General features: G+C 42.4%; 2 protein-coding genes across 2 annotated transcripts; both read left to right on the plus strand.

Annotated features, from left to right (window-relative positions):
• Nucleotides 1-934: 934 nt before the first annotated feature.
• Nucleotides 935-13,790, plus strand: LOC118400487 (green-sensitive opsin-like). The gene is made up of 5 exons (XM_052473716.1): nucleotides 935-1,362; nucleotides 1,742-1,910; nucleotides 10,634-10,799; nucleotides 10,975-11,214; nucleotides 11,329-13,790. Exons 1-5 carry the CDS (start codon nucleotides 999-1,001, stop codon nucleotides 11,431-11,433), a joined length of 1,044 nt encoding a protein of 347 aa, XP_052329676.1. The 5' UTR covers nucleotides 935-998; the 3' UTR covers nucleotides 11,434-13,790.
• A 4,355-nt stretch (nucleotides 13,791-18,145) lies between these two features.
• On the plus strand, nucleotides 18,146-21,911 carry LOC118383316 (green-sensitive opsin). The gene is made up of 5 exons (XM_052473715.1): nucleotides 18,146-18,581; nucleotides 18,999-19,167; nucleotides 19,845-20,010; nucleotides 20,186-20,425; nucleotides 20,893-21,911. The coding sequence occupies exons 1-5, from the start codon at nucleotides 18,218-18,220 to the stop codon at nucleotides 20,995-20,997; spliced, it is 1,044 nt and encodes a 347-aa protein (XP_052329675.1). The 5' UTR covers nucleotides 18,146-18,217; the 3' UTR covers nucleotides 20,998-21,911.
• The last annotated feature ends 4,350 nt before the right edge of the window (nucleotides 21,912-26,261 follow it).

The raw sequence follows: 26,261 nt of genomic DNA on the forward strand, positions 1-26,261 counted from the left end.
GATTGAGATGACAAGCAAGACCCAGTCAGAAAGGAACTGATAGTTGTACCTGAAGCAAAAAAACATATTTTGGTAGATCCTGAAAGCTGCAATAAATATACATATATACATTTGAACTATAAAGCTTACTTTGGCTCAACATATAAACACACAGCGTGTAATAGGTATGTTTCAATTTTACTTCAGCATCAAATAATTTTGATATTCTGGTACTCCTTTTGAAAACCATTGAGAGATAAATGTGTCTCTGGCTGATTGAGATAAAGCATTAAGCCCCATTTTCTCATGTGAAAGGTGCTGATCCTGTAACAGTGTGCTATGGTATCCTACTCAAATGATTTAGAATTTCAGTTTTGTTGCAGATGGTAGCATGACGTTAACTTTATTTTCAGGTAAAAACAAACAGCAGAGATATTATATATCTCAACATCTTTTCACACACACACACACACACACACACACACACACACACACACACACACACACACACACACACACACACACACACACACACACACACACACACACACACACACACACACACACACACACACACACACACACACACACACACACACACACACACACACACACACACACACACACACACACACACACACAAATGCTCAGTAACAGGCTGTGTTTGTGATGGTGACAAAGCGACTGCATCAGCTCAATCTGTCAGGCTCTGTGAGTAAAACTGGTTTCTATATATAGAACAGAACACACTCTGAACTGGATCCTTAATAGATATGTTGTTGTGATAAGATCACCTAGGTGTTTATGACAAGACCAATTATCCAAATCTTTTTCAATCAACCCCCCCACGTGGTATTCTCCTTGAACCCCAGTTGATCACCAGTTGATCCCTGATGAGGCTGCTTAGACGTGTATATAAACATACCCAGAGCATCCCAAATAATAAAGAAGCCAGAAGACACTAGACTGCAGCTAGAGCAGATTCTCCACTTTTCATCTCAACCACTCCCTGGTTAAAGATGCAGAACGGCACTGAAGGAAACAACTTCTACATCCCCATGTCCAACAGGACTGGACTTGTAAGAAGTCCCTTTGAATACCCTCAGTACTACTTGGCGGATCCATGGCAATTCTATGGTCTTGCTGTCTACATGTTTTTCCTGATCTGTTTTGGATTCCCCATCAACGGTCTGACCTTGTACGTCACAGCGACAAACAAGAAGCTCCAGCAACCCCTCAACTTCATTCTGGTCAATTTGGCTGCAGCTGGAATGATCATGGTCCTCTTTGGATTCACCATTACCTTCATTACCTCCATCAATGGCTACTTCGTCTTTGGACCTATAGGCTGTGCCATCGAGGGTTTCATGGCTACGCTTGGAGGTAAGAGAACATCCAGTAACATACACCCCCACGCAAGACACAACTTCTTATTTTTCTACTAGCACTGACTTTGTTAATAAGTACTGAATTATGGGGAAACGTATTTTCTATGACAGTGATATCTGGTTGTCTCACCTCGTCTCACTGGATAAAAGTGTATTTGTGTAATACAGCCAGACTAAGTCAAATTCTAGTTATTTTGTTGCTATATTTACATAATACCATTATATCTCAACGAACCGACTGATATTATCAACCAATCCTGGTCTACGAAACATGAATTGTTTGAGATACATACATTGATGGAGATGCTGGGGGAAGTCTCAGCAACCAATTGGACAACAAGATATAACTACTCACTTTCCTTGTCTCATTCTAGGTCAGGTTTCTCTGTGGTCTCTGGTGGTGCTGGCCATTGAGAGATACATTGTCGTCTGCAAGCCCATGGGCAGCTTCACATTCACTACCACCCACGCTGGTGCCGGATGTGCATTCACCTGGGTCATGGCAATGGCCTGTGCTGCCCCCCCATTGGTTGGCTGGTCTAGGTAACTCAAAACTTTGATTACAGTTTTATTTTACAGATTTTGACAATCGCTATGACACATTTCTCAATACTTAGGTCACTTTTTCAAAACTCTTCACACAGTGAGCACAACAGCAGTCTATGTGGGCTAAACTGTGGATCATTGTTCATGTTGTGCCTCATGGCTTCATGGCACAAAATGCATTCAATGACTACATCTTTCAAATTTCAATCGTTTGAATCATTTTCTCACTCAGAGTTTTGGTGGTGTTTGTGTCTATGTACCTACAGGCCAATTTGCACAAGTTTACATAATCTTTTCAAAACTGTTAAACTTTAGTAAAAAAACCTAACCTAACATAAAATTGAATAAGACAGCAATTTGCTACATTTCTACAGTAATACTGTATTGAAATATATTCCAAAAATGAAATACTATCAAAACAATTAGACCAACCACAGCTGAATCCCATTGTAGCTGAACACCTACCTGGGTGTTAGCCTATCAATTTCATTACCATCTATACAAAAGGGGACATCTTAGGAATAATGCTGTACTGTAATGTAAACATGGACCCAGCCAGAGATAGAGAAGTGGCTGACAGAGTAAGAAGAGAGGGAGAGGGGAGAGGGAGAGGAGTACGTATGCGTGGTGGAAGAAGACTTAGAGGAAGATCAAGAGCTGTAGTCTCAGATGAGATTAGGGCTACTATAATTGATCATGTAATAAATCATGGTCTATGAATGAGAAAGGCTGGTCTGAGAGTGCAGCCAAATCTGCAACGCTCAACAGTGGCATCTATTGTGAGAAATGTCCGGCAAAACAACAGATAAGATGTGCATTCTGCAAGGTCATCTGACTGAACTGCACATTACAGAAGTAAATTGAGCAAAGCCTCCAAATCCACTTGTGTGTAATTGTTTATGTATTTCTGCTTAGGACCCAACGGTTACCTCCCACAGGCAGGAGAGGTAGGATTTTCACTGCTGTGCAGGAAACTGCAAATGTTGATATGGTCATCAGAAACAAAGGCATACAACTCACAGATTTTCAGAACAGAGTTTTTGCAGTCAACATTACATTTGGAAATATTCACAATGTAAGCATAACAAATATTTATAGAGTCCTGAAACAATATCAAGTCAGTATGAAGCAGTTGTATACTGTCCCCTTTGAGAGGATCTCTGAACGAGTCAAGCAACTCAGAAACCAATATATCCAGGTAAGATGACTATAAAACACAGAACTGGGTTTGAACAAAACCAAACAGGGCAGAGGCACACAATGGCGTGTTTTTAGGTATAATGTAAACTACCGTAATATTATTATCATGTAGATTGAAACCAGGTAAACGCCCCACATATTCATCTTTGTGGATAAGGTTGGTTTCAACTTGGCCAAAACACGGCGGCGATGAAGGAATGTGATTAGGAAAAGAGCCACAGTGGATGTCCCGGGCCAGAGGGGTGACAACATCACAATGTGTGCAGCAATATCCTCTGATGGACTGCTGTTACACTAACTGCTAATTGGGCCATACAACACCGAGCATCTCATTTCATTCCTGGATGACCTCTATGGAAGGGTTGTGCCAGGCGAGGAAAGGGTTGCAGTGGGGCGAAATCGGCTAACGTTTGTAATTGTAAGGGACAATGTGGCATTTCACCACTTCCGTGCAGTCACAGAGTGGTTTGCAGCCTATCCAAAGACGGTGTCACTTTTCCTACCACCTTACTCACCATTCCTCAACCCCATAGAGGAATTATTTACCTCATGGAGGTGGAAGGTTTATGACCACCATCCACATGATCAAATGTCCCTCCTGGATGCAATGAATGCTGGATGCCTGGACATATCTGCAGAAGATTGCCAGGGATGGACCAGGCATGCCAAAATTTTCTTTCCTAGGTGTATTGCCCAAGTTGACATAAGATGTGATGTGGCTGAGAACCTGTGGCCAAATGCAGAAGACAGGGTTGACTAGCATTGCTACTTTATCTGCATCGGAGGATGGTGTATATACAAATTCTTGTATTTTGGAATCACTCAATGCCAGAAAATGACATAAAACCTATTGAAGCATATTGCATCATGTCTGATTCATTCCTGTAACATATACTGCAGTGGATTCTAAACAGTAGAGAGGTGTCATTCTTGTTTTGTAAAGACATTTTACAAAAGAAAACATTGTGTAATGCTACGTGTTGTTATTTTTTTTTAGGTCATTGTTTTATGAGTGACAAAGTGTGCTTATTGGGTGACAACCTTTGCTAGTGTTATGGAAGAATGAGTTGATTTGAGACATGTATGAAGTGTTAGTTTTAGTGCATTTTGGATGTGAAATTAACTGCTGCGCCAGGCTAAAAGTTGGTTAGGAAAACTGTGTGAAGAGTTTTGACAAAGGGACCTAAGTATTGAGAAAGGGGTCCTAGCGATTGTAAAAAAAACTGTAATAAGAGGTCTCACAGAGATATACATTGCAAGGGGGTAACTCATCTTTTTTTGTTCACCAAACCTTTTCTGGTTTTGCTCAAGAAACCTTGCCACATCAGCCTTTTTAGTGGAGAGGTGAAAAGGGATAATGCCTATTTTAGGCTAGAAATTATAGCATTTAAGGATAGTGTGAACAGATTTGAAATTTAACCATGTCCAACCAGATCTAATGAGGCCCAATCTTGAGTAGCTTAGAACGTGATAGCCAACAAAAGAATGCATAATGTGAAAAAGTATGTTTAGTTGATGAAGTTCACTGAATCTTATCTGATACCTTAGCATGAACCTAAATACTCTCTCCCATAGGCTAGGCTAGACCTTATGTCAGTGAGATAGCTTACATGGTCTTATCTGACTCAGATCACTTGACTGATGTCAAGCTTAGCTTGTCTGATTGGTAACTTCAAATCATTCTATAGCTAGAGGACTCCTGATATCTCCAGGAGTGATACGTATCATGTTTTGGTCTTTATGTGTCTAATACTGTCTTCCCAGTAGCCTACTTGGTGTGTGAACTCCTGACTGCTCATCATTTGCAGATAGTTGTTAACACATCAACCAGAATCAAGGGGCAGGGCAATTTGTGGCTTGTTTTTGGTAATCAGTGGCTGTATTGGAGGGGGAGTGGTTTCACCTCTACTAAACAATCAGCAATTAGTACAGGGAGGTGTGCTCTGCACCTCTGCTAGACAATTAGCAATTAGTGTTAGTTCTTCAGTCTCCGCTGGTTTCTCAACAGCAGGTGTAAGTGGCGGTCGTGTCTCAAACTAAGACCATCACCGAAACAAAGACGGTTCTGCTGAGTTGTTCTGCAACATTCTTCGAGAGAGGAAGGCTCCACACCACTCTGTCACTTGTGTATCTTACCTAGTTATTTACATCTCCTTTTGCTCTTTTGTAGCTTTGTCAACTATGTGTGTATGTTTTCTAGACTTTAGACTTTACAGACGCTCCCCATGCCTTGGCTGCAATGTTTTGTCATTTCTCCTAAGTGGAGATTTTCTCTTTTCCCCCTCTCTCAATCTGTCCATCTCCTTATTTAAATTCCATGCTGTCATTGTCACTTGCCAATAATGTTAAGCTTGAGTGGACATCTATCACCCACCAGGTGCCCTTGGAGAGTTCCTCAAGCTCATTTATTGATGATGGCTCACTGCTCTTCGTACTTGGCGACTTCAACCTCCCGTCGTCTGACTTAGATTCATTCCATTCCATCTCTCTCTCCCCTCCTTGCCTCTCTTGCCCCTCCAGGTCTATGATCACTTCATTGTTTCCTTTTCTGTCTACCTTTCCTCCAATCCTAACTAATCTTACCCTACCCAGATGGTAATGCGCCATTGCATTCTTCGCTCTCTCTCCTCTTTTACCATATCATCTCCCCCTTCTGTTAAATCATTCTCCCTCCGGTCTCCTGATTCTGACTCTTCGACTCTACTCTCCTCCCTTTCCACATCCTATAATTTGCACTGTCTCCTTTCTTTCCGAACAGCTCAGCCCTCCCATCCTGCTCCGTGGCCTAGTGACTCGTTACGAGCAAAAAGAGCTTACAGAACAGGGCAGCTGAGCGAAAATGGAGGAAACCCTAAAACACTTGAGCATGCTGTCTCAAATCACATTTTATTTGTCACATGCGCCGAATACAACATGTGTTATACAACAACCTTACTGTGAAATGCTCACTTACAAGCCCTTACCAACAATGCAGTTCAAGAAATGGAGTTAAGAAAATAACAATACAGAGGCTATATACAGGGGGCACCAGCACCGAGTCAAGGTGCGGGGGTACAGGTTAGTCGAGGTCATTTGTATATGTAGGTAAAGTGACTAAGCATAGAAAATAAACAGCAAGTAGGAGAGTGTAAAAACAAAGTGGTGGGGTTGGTCAATGGTAATAGTCAGGGTGGCAATTTGATTAATTATTCAGCAGTCTTGTGGCTTGGGGGTTGAAGCTGTTAATGAGCCTTTGGACATAGACTTGGTGCTCCGATTGTTGTGCGGTAGCTGGGAGTGCAGTCAAATTCTTCTGGGCCTTCCTCTGACAGCGCTAAGTATATAGGTCCTGGATGGCAGGAAGCTTGGCCCCAGTGACGTACTAGGCCGTACGCACTAACCTGTCGTGCCGTCTTCACGACTGTCTTTGTATATTTGGACCATGAGAGTTTGGTAATGTGGACACCAAGGAACCTAACTCCCAACCCGCTCCACTACAGCCCTGTCGATGTGAATGTGGGCATATTCGGCCTTCCTTTTCCTGTAGTCCATGATCATCTCCTTTGTCTTGCGCACATTGAGGGAGAGGTTGTTGTCCTGGCACCACACTGCAGTTCTCTGACCTCCTCCTTATAGGCTGTCTAATCGTTGTCGGTGATCAGGCCTCCTGCTGTGTTGTCAGCAAACTTAATAATGGTGTTGGAGTTGTGCTTGGCCACACAGTCATGGGTGAACAGGAAGTATAGGAGGGGACTGAGCAGGCACCCCTGAGGGAACCCCAGTCTTGAGGATAAGTGTGGCAGATGTGTCGTTGCCTACCCTTACCACCTGGGGGTGGCCCATCAGGAGATCCAGGATCCAGTTGCAGAGGGAGGTGTTTAGTCCCAGGGTCCTTAGCTTAGTGATGAGCTTTGTGGGGACTATGGTGTTGAACGCTGAGCTGTAATCAATGAACAGCATTCTTACATAGGTGTTTTTTTTTGTCCAGGTGGGAAAGGGCAGTGTGGAGCGCAATTGAGATTGTGGATCTGTTGGGGCAGTATTTGAATTGGAGTGGGTCAAGGGTTTCTGGGATGATAGTGTTGATGTGAGCCATAACCAGCCTTTCAAAGCACTTCTTAGAGACCGACATGAGTGCACGGGTCGGTAGTCATTTAAGCAGGTTACCTTCACTTTCTTGGGCACAGGGACTATGGTGGTCTGCTTGAAACATGTAGGTTTTACAGACTCGGTCAGGGAGAGGTTGAAATTGTCAGTGAAGACACCTGCCAGTTGGTCCGTGCATGCTTTGAGTACACATCCTGGTAATCCGTCTGGCCCTGCGGCCTTATGAATGTTGACCTGTTTAAAGGTCTTGCTCACACCGGCTACAGAGAGTATGATCACACAGTAGTCCGGAACAGCTGGTGTTCTCATGCGTGCTTCAATGTTGCTTGCCTCGACGCAAGCATAAAAGGCATTTTGCTCATCTGGTAGGCTCACATCACTGGGTAGCTTGCGGCTGTGTTTCCGTATGTAGTCCGTAATTGTTTGCAAGCCCTACCACATCCGATGAGCGTCAGGGCCCGTGTAGTAGGATTCAATCAAATTCCTGTATTGATGCTTTGCCTGTTTGATGGTTCATCTTAAGGCATCCCGCTCCTTGAAACCGCATCCTGCGGTGTCCCTCTCCTTGAAAGTGGCAGCTCTAACCTTTAGCTTGGTGCGGATGTTGCCTGTAATCCATGGCTTCTGGTTGGGATATGTACGGTCACTGTAGGGACAACGTCGGCAACACACTTATTGATGAAGCCGGTGACTGAGGTGGTATGCTCCTCAATGCCATTGGATGAATCCCAGAACATATTCTGTCTGTACTAGCAAAACAGTCCTGTAGCTTAGCATCCATGTCATCTGACCACTTCCGTATTGAGCGAGTCACTGGTACTTTCTGCTTTAGTTTCTGCTGGTAAGCAGGAATCAGAAGGATAGAATTATGGTCAGATTTGCCAAATGGAGGGCGAGGGAGAGCTTTGTTTACGTCTGTGTGTGGAGTAAAGGTCCAGAGTTTTTATTTCTTCCTCTGGTTGCACATGTGACATGCTGGTAGAGGTTAGGTCTTCCTGCATTAAAGTCCCCGGCCACTAGGAGCACCACTTCTGGAAGAGCACCGTCTCTGATCAACTTTCTCGTTACCTTTCACAGAAGGATTTTCTTGACCCTAACCAGTCAGGCTTCAAGATGGGTCACTCATCTGAGACTGCTCTTCTTTGTGTCACGGAGGCTCTCCGCACTGCCAAAGCTGACTCTTTCTCCTCTGTTCTTTTCCACCTAGATATATCTGCTGCCTTCGACACAGTGAACCATCAGATCCTCCTTTCCACCCTAAGGGCTGGGCGTCTCAGGCTATGCAGGCCGCCCCTACCAGGTGACGTGGACAGAATCTGTCTACACCACGTACTCTCACTACTGGTGTCCCCCAAGGCTCAGTTCTAGGCCCTCTTGTCTTGTCTCTATGCACCAAGTCACCCGGCTCCGTCATATCCTCACATGGTCACTCCTACCATTGCTATGCAGATGACACTCAACTACTTTAATCCTTCCCCCTTTCTGACACCCAGGTTCATGCTCTACAACATCCGTAGAGTACAACCCTACCTCACACAGGATGCGGAGCAGGTCCTAATCCAGGTACTTGTCCTCTCACGTCTGGACTACTGCAACTCGTTGTTGGCTGGGCTCCCCACTTGTGCCATTGAACCCCTGCATCTTATCCAGAATGCTGCAGCCCACCTGATTTTCAACCTTCCCAGGTTCTCTCATGTCACCCCACTCCTCTGCACACTCCACTGACTTCCAGTCGAAGCTCGCATGCACTACAAGACCATGGTGCTTACCTATGGAAAAGAAAGAGGAACTGCCCCTCCCTACCTTCAGGCTATGCTCAAACCCTACACCTGAGCCACCTCAGGTCTTTTGGCCCTCCCGTCCCTACGGTATGGCAGTTCCCGCTCAGCCCAATCCAAGTTCTTTTGTCCTGGCACCCCAATATTGGAACCAGCTTCTCCCTGAAGCTAGGACAGCGGTGTCCCTGCCCATTTTCCCGAAAACATCGGAAACCCTACCTCTTCAAACAGTCCAACCCCCCCCATTCTAAATCTGTCTCTACTGATAGTTACGTTGTTGAGGAAAAATGTACTTTTTATGCCTGTGATGTGAGGTTGTCCCACTTAGCCATCTTAAGATTAATGATCTAACTGTAAGTTGCTCTGGATAAGAGTGTCTGTTAAATGACAAAAATGTAACAGACATTCTGGAGACCACTGTACTCAGAAATAATGGAGCATGGGCCTGAATAGGTCTTCAAACAAAAAATATGAACGTTTTTACGTGGTTTATTCATTCAGCCTTAGTGGAAAGACTAGAAGAAACATGTTGGCCATATCGGCTTAAACCAGTGAATGCATCAGTGCAGCCTTGCCTTAGAACCGGAGACCGTAATGTTCTAATATAGTCTTGAGGCGTGAGTACCACCAGGGTGTGATTACATTGGTGCGAATCACAACTTCCACTTAAATTTCACTTTGTTGTGCATTGGTTTAAATAGGAGACAAAGTGAAAATTTGAGATAAGTGGAATTTAGGATTCACCCTCAATGGATAGATAAATTACTAACTGTGTCAACTACCAAGTCTGATTAATTAATACATAACTGGATGAGAAGTTAATTTAACGGTTTGGTACTGTAGAGAGAGCAGGCAAGCAATCTGCAGACAATTTGCCATCCTTTCCCCACTTCAATAGACTGGAGAAAGGCAAGTCAGTTAAGAACAAATTCTTATTTACAATGACGGCATACCCCGGCCAATCCCGGACGATTCTGGGCCAATTGTTCACCGCCCTATGGGACTCCCATTCACAGCTGCATGTGATGCAGTCTGGATTCAAACTAGGGACTGTAGTGTCGCCTCTTGCACTGAGATGCAGTGCCTGAGACTGCTGCACCACTCGGAAGCCCCCTGAGTAGCTCTCTACTACAGTACTGTACAGTAGCTCTTTTCAGTCTTGGCCTCAGTTTTCTAGTTATGTTATTCATAACTTAACTGGCACAGTAAACTGACCACTTCTTTCAAATAAGGTGACACATTATTCTAGATTCACTTATTTAATTTACACCTGAAGTTAAAATAGTGTCTGGTTCTCAAAGATCCGATCGGAGTGGCCAGGAAGGTTTTGGGAAAGATTGTGATCTGATCTGGTGAGATCACACACTGAGGTGGAAGTAGACATTTTGAGTTTGTGTTTAAAGGATGCTGACCATAGCCTCTCAGCATTCTGAGAAAGGGCAAAAACCATCTCATCTGGTTATACTACATACGTATAGATAAACGGCATCTAAGTCAATCTGATTTATACATTTGACAAGTATTGTATTCATAGTAAACTCCTTTCTGAAAGACTATCATTCAAAGACATCATCCAAGGCATAACTGTGATAACCTTTCATACATTTTAAAGTAAAATATTTGAATACAGGCTTATTTATTGTCTTTCCCACATAGATATATCCCAGAGGGCATGCAGTGCTCATGTGGACCTGATTACTACACCTTGGCCGAAGGCTTCAACAATGAATCATATGTGCTCTACCTGTTCTCCTGCCACTTCTGTGTTCCTGTCGTCACCATCTTCTTCACGTACGGAAGCCTTGTCCTCACAGTCAAGGCGGTAAGACGGTTAATTCTAGTACACTGCTCAGACAGACAGTTTGTCTATCCCTTTTTCCGAAACACAACAAATCAATCAATTCCATATTCGGTGGTTGAAAGTATTTGAGATATACTGTCCATACTTTTTTCAAACAATCATCTGATTTCATGTGTGTTCCCTTGTTTGTTTTCAGGCTGCAGCTTCCCAGCAGGACTCAGCATCTACCCAGAAAGCTGAGAAGGAAGTGACACGTATGTGCTTCCTGATGGTTTGTGGTTTCCTGATTGCCTGGACCCCCTATGCCAGCTTTGCTGCCTGGATTTTCTTCAACAAAGGAGCTGCCTTTACAGCCACAGCCATGGCTATTCCAGCCTTCTTCTCAAAGAGCTCAGCCATCTTCAACCCAGTCATCTATGTGCTGATGAACAAACAGGTTGGTAACACATTTTGATCTCTCTCTTTTGTGCATCAATAAACAATGCTTCATGTTGGGAAAAGTGAAAAATGCTAACAATCTATTTCTCTAATTATCCTTCTCTCTCTACAGTTCCGTAGCTGCATGTTGGCTGCTGTAGGAATTAGTTCAGGAACTGAAGATGAGACCTCTGTTTCAGCAAGCAAGACAGAAGTGTCCTCTGTGGGCCCTGCATAACAACTTCAAATGATTACATTTTTTACATGGACTGGCAAATTTTCAATTAGGTAGATTTATTTTCTAATCAGAAGATGCTCTCTTATGATACAGTCCTCAAAACATTGCATAATCAAACATAGCCAATTTTTACTCTGCATTTTATGTTGCAGTTTCTTAGACCACCGAAGCACAGGAGAACATTCGCAATTGTGATTTTTCATTTTTTTCCAGCAATGTGAATCCTCAAGAGTTTTCATGATTAACCACTTGAAGGTTTGGTTTTTGCTCCATAGCTTTGGGCACCCGTCACAGTGAGACACAATTCCCCTCTGAGAATCACCTGCTGTAAAGGACAGCAATACCACTAAAAGGCGAGTCATGCTACTGTGACAGAAAGTGGATTCTTGCCAATTACAAGGGAGGGGGCAGCAGGTAGCGTAGCGGTTAAGAGCGTCCGGTCATTAACCAAAAGGTTGCTGGCTTGAATCCCAGAGCCGACGAGGTGAAAAAACTGCTGATTGAGCAAGGCACTTAACCATCATTTCTACTATATGTCACTCTGGATAAGAGTGTCTGGTAAATGACTAGAATGTAAATGTAATTACGCTTCATTGCTTCTCCACCCTTTCACAAATCTGCACTTGGTATACTGACTGTCATTCTTTTTCAAAAAAGTGACATGCATACCAAATTAGGACTCTTTTCCATTGCTTCACACAATACCTTCTCTACAAAATTGCTTGAGCTTGAGATGGCACAGTGAACTACTCTCATGCTTTTGTCTTGAAGGATTGAGATTGAATTGGTACGAAATGAGGCTACATATACTGAGTGTACAAAACATTAAAAATGTCTTCCTAATATTGAGTTGCTGATTGTGCCCCTACTGTCCCTTCACCTGCGGGGAATCCGGGAAGAGAGAAGTCTCTAATAACAAATATGTGGATTGTTGGGAGGTTAAATTGCCTAGGAGCCGACAATCATAATTGTTCTATTTATTACACACTTTTGCCCTCAGAACAGCCTCAATTTGTCAGGGCATGACTCTACAAGGTGTTGAAAGCATTCCACATGGAGGCTGGCCCATGTTGACTCCAATGCTTTCCACAGTTGTTTTATGTTGGCTGGATGTCCTTTGAGTGGTGTACCATTCTTGATACACATGGGTAACTGCTGAGTGTGAAAACCCCAGTAGCTTTGCAGTTCTTGACACAAACTGGTGTGCCTGGCACCTTGTACCGTACCGTGTTCAAAGGGACTTCAATATGTTGTCTTGCCCATTCACCCGCTGACTGACACACATAAATCAAATCAAATCAAATCAAATTTATTTATATAGCCCTTCGTACATCAGCTGATATCTCAAAGTGCTGTACAGAAACCCAGCCTAAAACTCCAAACAGCAAGCAATGCAGGTGTAGAAGCACGGTGGCTAGGAAAAACTCCCTAGAAAGGCCAAAACCTAGGAAGAAACCTAGAGAGGAACCAGGCTATGTGGGGTGGCCAGTCCTCTTCTGGCTGTGCCAGGTGGAGATTATAACAGAACATTGCCAAGATGTTCAAATGTTCATAAATGACCAGCATGGTCGAATAATAACAAGGCAGAACAGTTGAAACTGGAGCAGCAGCACAGTCAGGTGGACCGGGGACAACAAGGAGTCATCATGTCAGGTAGTCCTGGGGCACGGTCCTAGGGCTCAGGTCCTCCGAGAGAGAGAAAGAAAGAGAGAATTAGAGAGAGCATATGTGGGGTGGCCCGTCCTCTTCTGGCTGTGCCGGGTGGAGATTATAACATAACATGGCCAAGATGTTCAAATGTTCATAAATGACCAGCATGGTCGAATAATAGTAAGGCAGAACAGTTGAAACTGGAGCAGCAGCATGGCCAGGTGGACTGGGGACAGCAAGGAGTCGTCATGTCAGGTAGTCCTGGGGCATGGTCCTAGGGCTCAGGTCCTCCGAGAGAGAGAAAGAAAGAAGGAGAGAATTAGAGAACGCACACTTAGATTCACACAGGACACCGAATAGGACAGGAGAAGTACTCCAGATATAACAAACTGACCCTAGCCCCCCGACACAAACTACTGCAGCATAAATACTGGAGGCTGAGACATACACAATCCATGTCTCAATTGTCTCAAGGTTTAAAAATCCTTCATTAATATGTCTCCTCCCCTTCATCTATACTGATTAAGTGACATCAATAAGGGATCATAGCTTTCACCTGGATTCACCTGGTTAGTATTTTTCATGGAAAGAGCAGGTGTTCGTGATGTGGCATTTGTTGGCCACCTTTATGCTATAATTTGCTGAAAACATTTTATAAATACTTATTAATGTTATTTTAGATTAATAAATGCATGCATCAAAAGGTTTTTGTGTCTTTGAATGTTTTTGACTGGATATGTACAAAAATATAATTATATGAGAATTAATGTTTGGTTGTTTTGATCCCAGTTGGTCACACATGTTAGGCTCTACCAACAATATTAATTGATTTATACACAAGTTGCTACCAAAAAAAGTTGTTAATTTATTGCACATTCATCTTCATTGCCATGTCCTATACAAGAGTCTGTATCTAGTCCCTGGCTTGTGGTCCTTATTCTTTCTCTACAGTTTCATACACCCTGACCATGTTGTGTGGCAAGAACTCAATGGGTGATGAGAGGGCTTCTTCGGTGTCAACAAGCAATACAGGACTGTCTTCTCTGGGCCAAGTCTTCTGTTGTCTTTTGGGACTCTGAATCCTCTCTTCATTCTATTTCTTCTTTCTAAGCTGCTCTTATGTGTCTGACTGTCACTGTTGGTGTCAGATATCGGTGATTGATAGTCCTGACAGTGACACTAAGCTCTGTGTTTAACCTATAGTGTCACCATGGATTTTCTCAACAAGCTAATGTATACACGGAAAGGCCATATTAACCTTTTACTGCAATGGGCTAAATCAGGGTCACACACAGTGCTTATTGGTAGTCTTAAACAAATGTACTTTGAAACGAAAGTATACACCACACATATAGGTATGGGCTTACAAAAAAGAAGGCACCTGTACCATATCAGATATAGAGTTGAAATGTATTCAATGTTGAGTTTGTATCCCAATATTATACTTTATACTTCAACCATGACAGACAAAATCAGAAAAAAATCCAGAAAATCACATTGTAGGATTTTTAATGAATTTATTTGCAAATTATGGTGGAAAATAAGTATTTGGTCAATAACAAAAGTTTATCTCAATACTTTGTTATATACCCTTTGTTGGCAATGACGTTTTCTGTAAGTCTTCACAAGGTTTTCACACACTGTTGCTGGTATTTTGGCCCATTCCTCCATGCAGATCTCCTCTAGAGCAGTGATGTTTTGGGGCTGTTGCTGGGCAACACAGACTTTCAACTCCCTCCAAAGATTTTCTATGGGGTTGAGATCTGGAGACTGGCTAGGCCACTCCAGGGCCTTGAAATGCTTCTTACGAAGCCACTCCTTCGTTGCCCGGGCGGTGTGTTTGGGATCATTGTCATGCTGAAAGACCCAGCCACGTTTCATCTTCAATGCCCTTGCTGATGGAAGGAGGTTTTCACTAAAAATCTCACGATACATGGCCCCATTCATTATTTCCTTTACACGGATCAGTCATCCTGGTCCCTTTGCAGAAAAACAGCCCCAAAACATGATGTTTCCACCCCCATGCTTCACAGTAGGTATGGTGTTCTTTGGATGCAACTCAGCATTCTTTGTCCTCCAAACACGACGAGTTGAGTTTTTTCCAAAAAGTTATATTTTGGTTTCATCTGACCATATGACATTCTCCCAAACTTCTTCTGGATCAATCCAAATGCTCTCTAGCAAACTTCAGACGGGCCTGGACATGTACTGGCTTAAGCAGGGGGACACGTCTGGCACTGCAGGATTTGAGTCCCTGGCGGCGTAGTGTGTTACTGATGGTAGGCTTTGTTACTTTGGTCCCAGCTCTCTGCAGGTCATTCACTAGGTCCCCCCGTGTGGCTCTGGGATTTTGCTCACCATTCTTGTGATCATTTTGACCCCACGGCGTGAGATCTTGCGTGGAGCCCCAGATCGAGGGAGATTATCAGTGGTCTTGTATGTCTTCCATTTCCTAATAATTGCTCCCACAGTTGATTTCTTCAAACCAAGCTGCTTACCTATTGCAGATTCAGTCTTCCCACCCTGGTGCAGGTCTACCATTTTGTTTCTGGTGTCCTTTGACAGCTCTTTGGTCTTGGCCATAGTGGAGTTTGTAGTGTGACTGTTTGAGGTTGTGGACAGGTGTCTTTTATACTGACAACAAGTTCAAACAGGTGCCATTAATACAGGTAACGAGTGGAGGACAGAGGAGCCTCTTAAAGAAGAAGTTACAGGTCTGTGAGAGACAGAAATCGTGCTTGTTTGTAGGTGACCAAATACTTATTTTCCACCATAATTTGCAAATTCATTAAAAATCCTACAATGTGATTTTCTGGATTTGTTTTTCTAATTTTGCCTGTCATAGTTGAAGTGTACCTATGATGAAAATTACAGGCCTCTCTCATCTTTTTAAGTGGGAGAACTTGCACAATTGGTGGCTGACTAAATACTTTTTTGCCCCACTGTACATCACAGAAGACTGAAATATAGCAAAACAGTTTGACATAGAAACACTGGATTCCCCCCCCCCTCAAAAAAAAACATTTATTAATTGTTAAATTATGAAAAATATTAATAACATTCCACCCATGAGGCCACTAGGTCATTTCAATGCAGGACATGTTTTTTAGATACAAAAATACAAAACACGTATGAAATTCTAATCTCAACACAGCCAAGTACCACACTGTAACAGTATGTAAGAAGTTACACCCCAGCCCAGAATCGTCCTTTTTTAATGCTCCTCTCAGAGGTTGCTCAACCGAGTAATTTATACTTGGTGTTAAGACATACATGGAACTTTATTTGGATTGGATGTCGCAATCTTGATTGTGTTGTCTGCACTTGGATGCATTGATGCATTCTAAGAGACCATTGAATAAACATGTATTTCTATGTTACGTAAAAATGTATTATAAACATTTATATAAAAATGTATTTCTATGTAATGTAGGATGGGACAGATAAATGGATGCATAAATCATGTATTTTTTTATACAGTTAATTTATTTATATTTTTACTTTGCTATTTTGTTTGTTGAGCTGATTTGTTTAGCTGTTTGATTAGCTGATCACTTACCAAATGATTCATCAGTAAAATCATGAAATGTTGTCTCTGGAAATACGCCAAAATGATTGATCAAGACCATAGTAATGTTATGATACAAACTCACTGATCAGTGACCATTTTAAGAGATTTATTTTATAAATGCCTTATAGCAAAGCCTTTCTCCTGAGGTCATCATCCTTATTTTCAGAGGTGGTTCGGAAAAATCTGTCCTGAAGAGTTGTGTTACAGTACCTCCCAAAACTAACGATGCTGTCTTGTGCCATGCTTGAGACCCAGGTTGAACCCCAGTAGGTCACATGTTGGTGGTCATATCCTGTGTCTGTATGTAGTACCTTGTTCACTGACATTTGGTCCTCATTCTCTGATACCTTTTCCAATGTATGATATTTTTGGGGCCATGAATAAAATGCTGTAAATGTTTTGTAAAAACATTCAAATGTAGGACAAATACAGTGCCCTCCGTAATTATTGGGACAGTGAAGCATGTTTTCTTATTTTAGCTCTTTACTCCAAAAGTTTGTATTTGAAATCAAACAAAGACTGAGGTTCAAGTGCAGACTGTCAGATAGAATTTGAGGGTATTTTCATCCATATTGGGTGAACCATTTAGAAATTACAGCACTTTTTGTACATAGCTCCCCCATTTTAGTGCACCAAAAGTATTGGCACAGATTCACTAATATGTGTAATAAAGTAGTCAAAAGTTTAGTATTTGGTCCCATATTCCTAGCAGGCAATGATTACACCAGGCTTGTGACTCTACAAACTTGTTGGATGCATTTGCTGTTTGTTTTGGGTGTATTTCCGATTTTTCTGTTCACAATATAATTGAATGGTGAATAATGTATTGTGTCATTTTGGAGTCACTTTTATTGTAAATAAAAATGTTATATGTTTCTTAACACTTCTACAGTAATATGGATGATTAGTGATAGTCATGAATGAATCATGAATAATGATGAGTGAGAAAGAGGTTATCATTTTAGGAGGGGTATAGTATTTGTGCGTTTTTTATGTTACTTGTTGCTAGCTAACCTGCAGCATTCAAGATGATACTTGAGATTATCATACTATATACAACCATTAAACATTAAGCATGCAATGTAAGTGGGTGTTTTTCATTCAAAAATGTTTTTGCTGTAGATAACAAGCAAGACCCAGTCAGAAAGGAACTGATAGTTGTACCAGAAACCAAAACCAGATTTTTTTTTTTTTAGAACCCAAACTTACCAAATTGATCAGTTCAGTGATTGCCTAAATTCAAAACATCTGGTCTTTCATGTCAGATAAATCAATAGCATGAAATGCCTGCGGTACTCCAGGACCAGGGTTGCCTATTATGACAAGACCAATTATCCAATCACTCTCATTCAAATCCCCCCGCCCATCTCCCCACGTGGCCCCACCCCCTGCCTCCCCCTCCACGTGGTACTCTCCTTGATCACCAGTTGATCCCTGATGAGGCTGCTTAGAAGGGTATATAACCATACCCATAGAATCCCTGATAATGAAGGAGCCAGAAGACACTAGACTGCAGCTAGAGCAGATTCTCCACTTTTCATCTCAACCACTCCCTGGTTAAAGATGCAGAACGGCACTGAAGGAAACAACTTCTACATCCCCATGTCCAACAGGACTGGACTTGTAAGAAGTCCCTTTGAATACCCTCAGTACTACTTGGCGGATCCATGGCAATTCTATGGTCTTGCTGTCTACATGTTTTTCCTGATCTGTTTTGGATTCCCCATCAACGGTCTGACCTTGTACGTCACAGCGACAAACAAGAAGCTCCAGCAACCCCTCAACTTCATTCTGGTCAATTTGGCTGCAGCTGGAATGATCATGGTCATCTTTGGATTCACCATTACCTTCATTACCTCCATCAATGGTTACTTCGTCTTTGGACCTATGGGCTGTGCCATCGAGGGTTTCATGGCTACACTTGGAGGTAAGAGAACATCTAGTCACATACACACACACCCCCCACCCACACACATACACACATAACACAAATGTGTATTTTCTTACTAGCACTGACTTTCCACATAACTAATGGATTAAGGGAAAATGTATTTTCTATGACTGTGATATGTGGTTGTCTCACCTGATCTCACTGGATAAAACTCTCACCTGGTCTCACTGTATTTGTGTAATACAGCCAAACTAGGTCAAATTATATTTATTTTGTTGCTATATTTAGATCAACAATTTATGTCTGAACAAACCGACTGATATAAGCAACCAATCCTGGTCTAAAAAAATATTAATTGTTTGACATACACACATTGATGGAGATGCTGGGGGAAGTCTCAGCAACCAAATGGAAAACAAGTCATAACTGCTCACTTTCCTTGTCTCATTCTAGGTCAGGTTGCTCTGTGGTCTCTGGTGGTGCTGGCCATTGAGAGATACATTGTCGTCTGCAAGCCCATGGGCAGCTTCACATTCACTACCACCCACGCTGGTGCCGGATGTGCATTCACCTGGGTCATGGCAATGGCCTGTGCTGCCCCCCCATTGGTTGGCTGGTCTAGGTAACTCAAAACATTGATTAATAAGAGGTCTCACAGAGCTTTACATTGAAGGGGGTAACTCCTCTTGCTCACCACAAATGGCAGTTGCTGCTTCTGGAATCACAACTTCCACTTAAGTTACACTTTGTCGTGCAGTGATTTCAATGGGAGACTAAGTGAAAATTTGAGATAAGTGGAAGTTAAGATTCACCCACAATGGATAGATCAATTACAAACAATGTTAAATACCCAGTCTGATTAGTTAATGCAAAACTGGATGAGAAGTAAATGATTGATATTGGTTTGGTACTGTTTGCACCCTGTAGAGAGGGCAGGCAAGCAATCTGCAGGTAATCTGCCGACCTTCCCCCACTTCAATAAACTGGGAGCGCTTGTTTAGTTCTCTACTACAGTACTGTACAGTATCTCTTGTCAGTCTTTGCCTCTCAGTTCTCTCAGTTTGTTGTTACAATAGTATTCATAAAACTTAACAGGCACAGTAAACTGACTACTTCCTCTTCCAAATAAGGTCAATGATCTGATTAATACATTTGACAAGTGTAGTAATTACAGTAATGGTCTTTCAGATGGGAGTTTACAACTCAAATACTTCATCAAGTGAATAACTGTGATAACCTTTTATACATTTTAAAGCAAAATATTTTAAAACAGGCTCATTTATTGTCTTTCCCACATAGATATATCCCAGAGGGCATGCAGTGCTCATGTGGACCTGATTACTACACCTTGGCCGAAGGCTTCAACAATGAATCATATGTGCTCTACATGTTCACCTGCCACTTCTGTGTTCCTGTCGTCACCATCTTCTTCACGTACGGAAGCCTTGTCCTCACCGTCAAGGCGGTAAGACGGTTAATTCTAGTACACTGCTCAGACAGACAGTTTGTCTATCCCTTTTTCCGACACACAACAAATTAATCACTCGATATTCGGTGGTTGAAAGTATTTGAGATATACTGTCCATACTTTTTTTCAAGCAATCATCTGATTTCATGTGTGTTCCCTTGTTTGTTTTCAGGCTGCAGCTTCCCAGCAGGACTCAGCATCTACCCAGAAAGCTGAGAAGGAAGTGACACGTATGTGCTTCCTGATGGTTTGTGGTTTCCTGATTGCCTGGACCCCCTATGCCAGCTTTGCTGCCTGGATTTTCTTCAACAAAGGAGCTGCCTTTACAGCCACAGCCATGGCTATTCCAGCCTTCTTCTCAAAGAGCTCAGCCATCTTCAACCCAGTCATCTATGTGTTGATGAACAAACAGGTTGGTAACAAACACTGACTATACCAAACAACCCCCCACACACATGAAAATGTGAAAGTGTGAAAACCCTAGCAGCATTGCAGTTCTTGTCACAAACCAGTGCGCATACTACCATAAACTGTTCAAAGAAATGTAAATATTTTAACTTGCCCATTCACCCCGTAAATGGCACACACACAATCCATGTCTCAAATGCCTTACGCCTTAAAAATCCTTCTATAACCTGTCTCCTCCCCTTCAACTACATTGATTGAAGTAGATTTAACAAGTGACATCAAGAAGGGACCATAGCTTTCACCTGGATTCACCTGGACAGTCTATGTCATGGAAAGAGCAGGTGTCTTTAATGTTTTGTATACAGTGCATGTTGGGCTCTCTCTTTTGTGCATCAATAAACAATGCTTCATGTTGGGAAAAGTGAAAAATGCTAACAATCTATTTCTCTAATTATCCTTCTCTCTCTACAGTTCCGTAGCTGCATGTTGGCTGCTGTAGGAATTAGTTCAGGAACTGAAGATGAGACCTCTGTTTCAGCAAGCAAGACAGAAGTGTCCTCTGTGGGCCCTGCATAACAACGTCCAAAGATTTTATTTTTTACATGGACTGGCATATTTTCAATTAGGTGGATTTATTTTCTAATCAGAAGATGCCCTCTTACAGTACAGTCCACAAAACATTGCTTAATCAAACATATCCCATTTTTATTGTGCAATATATGTTGTATTTCCTTAGACCACCGGAGCACAGGAGAACTTTCAAGTTGTGATTTTTCATTTTTTCCCAGCAAGTTGAATCCTCAAGAGTTTTCATGACGAACCACTTGAAGGTTTTGTTTTCGCTCCGTAGCTTTGGGCACTCTTCAAAGTGAGACAAACAATTCCTCTCTGAGCAACACCTGCATTAATGAACAGCAATACCACTAAAAGTCATGCTACTTTGACACAAAGTGGATTCTTGCTAATTATGGGTGTTTGCAGGTAGCATAGCAGTTAAGAGCGTTGAGCCAGTACCTGAAGAGTCACTTGTCTGAATCCCTTAGCCAACTAGGTGAAAAATATGTCCGTGTGCCCTTGATTGAGCGACGCATTTATCCCTAATTGCTCCTGTACAGCAAGTCACTCTGAAGAAGAGCGTCTGCTAAATTACTAAAATATAAATGTAATTACACTGCACACATCAAGGCGTCTCTACTCTTTCAAAAATCTGCACTTGGTATATTGACTGTCATTTATGTTAAGAGGGTGACATACATACCAAATCATAGCTGAGGTGGAAAGATGCCTATTGTGAATGGTTGAGCTTGGAATGACATACTGAACTACTTTCATACTTTGACGATGAAGGATTAAGATTTAATTGGTACAATGTGAGGCTACATACGTGTGGCTTTTGTTGGCCACTTGTATATTATCATTTGCTGAATACATTTTATAAATACTTCTTATGAAAATGTTATTCTAGATTAATAAATGCATGCATGAAAAGATTTCTGTGTCAATTAATGTTTTTGACTGGACTATGTACACAAATATAATTATTCCTCTATGACAATTCATGTTTGATCACAGTTGGTCACACGTTAGGTGAACCAAAAATATTTACATTTATACACAAGGTGCTACCAAAAATACAGAAATGTATACAAAAGGTTTGATATAGTACTAATTCCTCTTAATGGTGAGGTCTGTACAATTATGTATCTATTCCCTGGCTTTTGATCCTTATTTTGTCTCTGCAGTTTCATACACCCTGACAACTTTGTTCTATGGCAAGAACTCAATGGGTGATAAGGGGGATTCATCTGTGTCAACAAGCAAGACAGGGCTGTCTTCTCTGGGCCATGCACAGTTTTATGTTGTCTTTTGGGACTCTGAATCCTCTCTGCAATCTATTTCCTCTTTCTAAGCTGCTCTTATGTGCCTGACAGTCACTGTTGGTGTCAGATATCGGTGATTGATAGTGCTGACAGTGACACTAAGCTCTGTGTTTAACCTATAATGTCACCATGAATTTGCTCAATAAGTTAATGTATACATGGAAAGGCCATATTAAGATACAAAACACGTCTAAGCACCACACTGTAACTGTGTATAAGAAGGTACAGCCAAGAAGCGTCTCCTTTTTAATACTCCTCTCAGGGGTTGCTCAACAATTGTTTCGTTTTTTACTTGGTGGTAAGACATACAGTGAATTCGGAAAGTATTCAGACCCCTTGACTTTCTCCACATTTTGTTAGGTTACAGCCTTATTCTAAAATGTATCAAATCTACACACAATACCCCATAATTACAAAGCAAACACAGGTTTTTAGAAATGTTTGCTAATTTATATAATTTATATATACCACAATTACATAAGTATTCAGACCCTTTACTCAGTGCTTTGTTGAAGCATCTTTGGCAGTGATTATAGCATCGAGCCTTCTTGGGTATGATGCTACACGATTGTCACACCTGTATTTGTAGATTTCTTCTCTGCAGATCCTCTCAAGCTCAGGTTGGATGGGAGTGTTACTGCACAGTGTTCTCATGCCTTCTTCACGACTGTCTTGGTGTATTTGGACCATGACAGTTCGTTGGTGATGTGGACACCAAGGAACTTGAAACTCTCAACCCGCTCCACTATAGCCCCGCCGATGTTAACGGGGGCCTGTTCGGCCCACTTTTTCCTGTAGTCCAAGATCAGCTCCTTTGTCTTGCTCACATTGAGGGAGAGGTTGTTGTCCTGGCACCACGTGGCCAGGTCTCTGACCTCCTCCTTACAGGCTGTCTCATCATTGTCGATAATCAGCCCTACCACTGTTGTGTTGTCAGCAAACGTAATGATGGTCGGGCCTCCCCCAGGTGGTGAGGGTAGGCAACAACATCTCCTCCCCGCTGATCCTCAACACGGGGGCCCCACAAGGGTGCGTTCTGAGCCCTCTCCTGTACTCCCTGTTCACCCACGACTGCGTGGCCACGCACGCCTCCAACTCAATCATCAAGTTTGCGGACGACACAACAGTGGTAGGCTTGATTACCAACAACGACGAGACGGCCTACAGGGAGGAGGTGAGGGCCCTCGGAGTGTGGTGTCAGGAAAATAACCTCACACTCAACGTCAACAAAACTAAGGAGATGATTGTGGACTTCAGGAAACAGCAGAGGGAACACCCCCCTATCCACATCATTGGAACAGTAGTGGAGAGGGTAGCAAGTTTTAAGTTCCTCGGCATACACATCACAGACAAACTGAATTGGTCAACTCACACTGACAGTGTCGTGAAGAAGGCGCAGCAGCGCCTCTTCAACCTCAGGAGGCTGAAGAAATTTGGCTTGTCACCAAAAGCACTCACAAACTTCTACAGATGCACAATCGAGAGCATCCTGGCGGGCAGTATCACCGCCTGGTACGGCAACTGCTCCGCCCTCAACCGTAAGGCTCTCCAGAGGGTAGTGAGGTCTGCACAACGCATCACCGGGGGCAAACTACCTGCCCTCCAGGACACCTACACCACCCGATGTTACAGGAAGGCCATAAAGATCATCAAGGACATCAACCACCCGAACCACTGCCTGTTCACCCCGCTATCATCCAGAAGGCGAGGTCAGTACAGGTGCATCAAAGCTGGGACCGAGAGACTGAAAAACAGCTTCTATCTCAAAGCCATCAGACTGTTAAACAGCCACCACTAACATTGAGTGGCTGCTGCCAACACACTGTCATTGACAGTGACCCAACTCCAGCCACTTTAATAATGGGAATTGATGGGAAATGATGTAAATATATCACTAGCCACTTTAAACAATGCTCCCTTATATAATGTTACTTACCCTACATTATTCATCTCATATGCATACGTATATACTGTACTCTATATCATCGACTGCATCCTTATGTAATACATGTATCACTAGCCACTTTAACTATGCCACTTTGTTTACTTTGTCTACATATTCATCTCATATGTATATACTGTACTCGATACCATCTACTGTATGCTGCTCTGTACCATCACTCATTCATATATCCTTATGTACATATTCTTTATCCCCTTACACTGTGTATAAGACAGTAGTTTTGGAATTGTTAGTTAGATTACTTGTTGGTTATCACTGCATTGTCGGAACTAGAAGCACAAGCATTTCGCTACACTCGCATTAACATCTGCTAACCATGTGTATGTGACAAATAAAATTGTATTTGATTTGAGTTTGATTTGATTTGGTCTTAGAGTCGTGCTTGGTCATGCAGTCATGAATGAACAGGGAGTACAGGAGGGGACTAAGCACGCACCCCTGAGGGGCCCCAGTGTTGAGGATAAGCGTGGCAGATGTGTTGTTGCCTACCCTTAACCTCTGGGGGCAGCCCGTCAGGGTGTCCAGGATCCAGTTGCACAAGGAGGTGTTTAGTCCCAGGGTCCTTTGCTTAGTGATGAGCTTTATGGGCACTATGGTGTTGAACGCTGAGCTGTAATCAATGGACAGCATTCTCACATATGTGTTCCTTTTGTCCAGGTGGGAAAGGCCAGTGTGGAGTGTGATTGAGATTGCGGATCTGTTGGGGCAATATGCGAATTGATGTGGGTCTAGGGCAGTCATGGGCAGTTCCAGTCCTTGGAGGCCTGATCTGTGTCACACTTTTCCCCCATCCCTAGCAAACACAACTAATTTAACCTAATTGCATTTTTAGCTGATTAGTTGATTATTGGAGTCAGGTGTGTTAGCTGGGGCTGGGGAAAAAGTCTGACACCAATCAGGCCCTCGAGGACTGGAGTTGCCCAGGCCAAGGTCTAGGGTATCCGGGATTATGCTGTTGATGTGAGCCATGACCAGCCTTTCAAAGCACTTCATGGCTACGGACGTGAGTGCTAGAGGGTGGTAATCATTTAGGCAGGTTCGCTGCCTGGGGCACATGGACTATGGTGGTCTGCTTGAAACATGTAGGTGGAAATGTGGTAAAATGGATTTAAGTTTGCCTGCATTAAAGTCCCTGGCCACTAGGAGCACCACTTCTAGATGAGCATTCTTGTTTGCTTGTGGCCTTATACAGCTCGTTGAGTGCGGTCTAAGTGCCAGCATCAATTTGTGGTGGTAAATAGATGACTATGAATAATATAGATGAGAACTCTTTTGGTAGATAGTGTGGTCTACAGCTTATGGTAAGGTACTCTATACCTTACTCTATACCTCTAGACTTCTTTAATATTATACATTGCGGACCAGATATTATTGACAAATAGACACACACCCCCGCCCTTGTCTTACCAGACGTAGTTCCTTTTGTTCCATAAAGATTATTTTTATACCCAAAATACCAACGTTTCTTTGTCGCGTTATGTTCAGAAATCCACAGGAAAGAGAGGTCACGACAACGCAGAAGTATATCCCAAATAATATCCATAATGTCCACAGAAACATGTCAAACGTTTTTTTATAATCAATACTCAAGTTGTTTTTAAAATATATATTTGATAATATATCAACCGAGTGTGTAGTTTTTTCAATAACATCCACTTACGCAATGTGATCCTTCACGCTCATTTTTCAAAATAAAAGCCTGAAACTATGTCTAAAGACTGTTGCACCTTAGGGAAGCCATAGAAAAAGGAATCTGGTTGATATCCCTTTCAATGGAGGATAGGCATGCATAGGAACAGAAGGGCTTCAAAATAAGAGGCACTTCCTGATTGGATTTTCCTTAGGCTTTCGCCTGCAATATCAGTTCTGTTATACTCAAAGACAATATTTTTACAGTTTTGGAAACTTTAGAGTGTTTTCTATCCTAATCTGACAATTATATGCATATTCTAGTTTCTGGGGCTGAGAAATAGGCAGTTTCAAATGGGTACATTTTT

This window comes from Oncorhynchus keta, chromosome 21 (genome assembly GCF_023373465.1).
Source record: "Oncorhynchus keta strain PuntledgeMale-10-30-2019 chromosome 21, Oket_V2, whole genome shotgun sequence".
Classification (NCBI taxonomy): domain Eukaryota; kingdom Metazoa; phylum Chordata; class Actinopteri; order Salmoniformes; family Salmonidae; genus Oncorhynchus; species Oncorhynchus keta.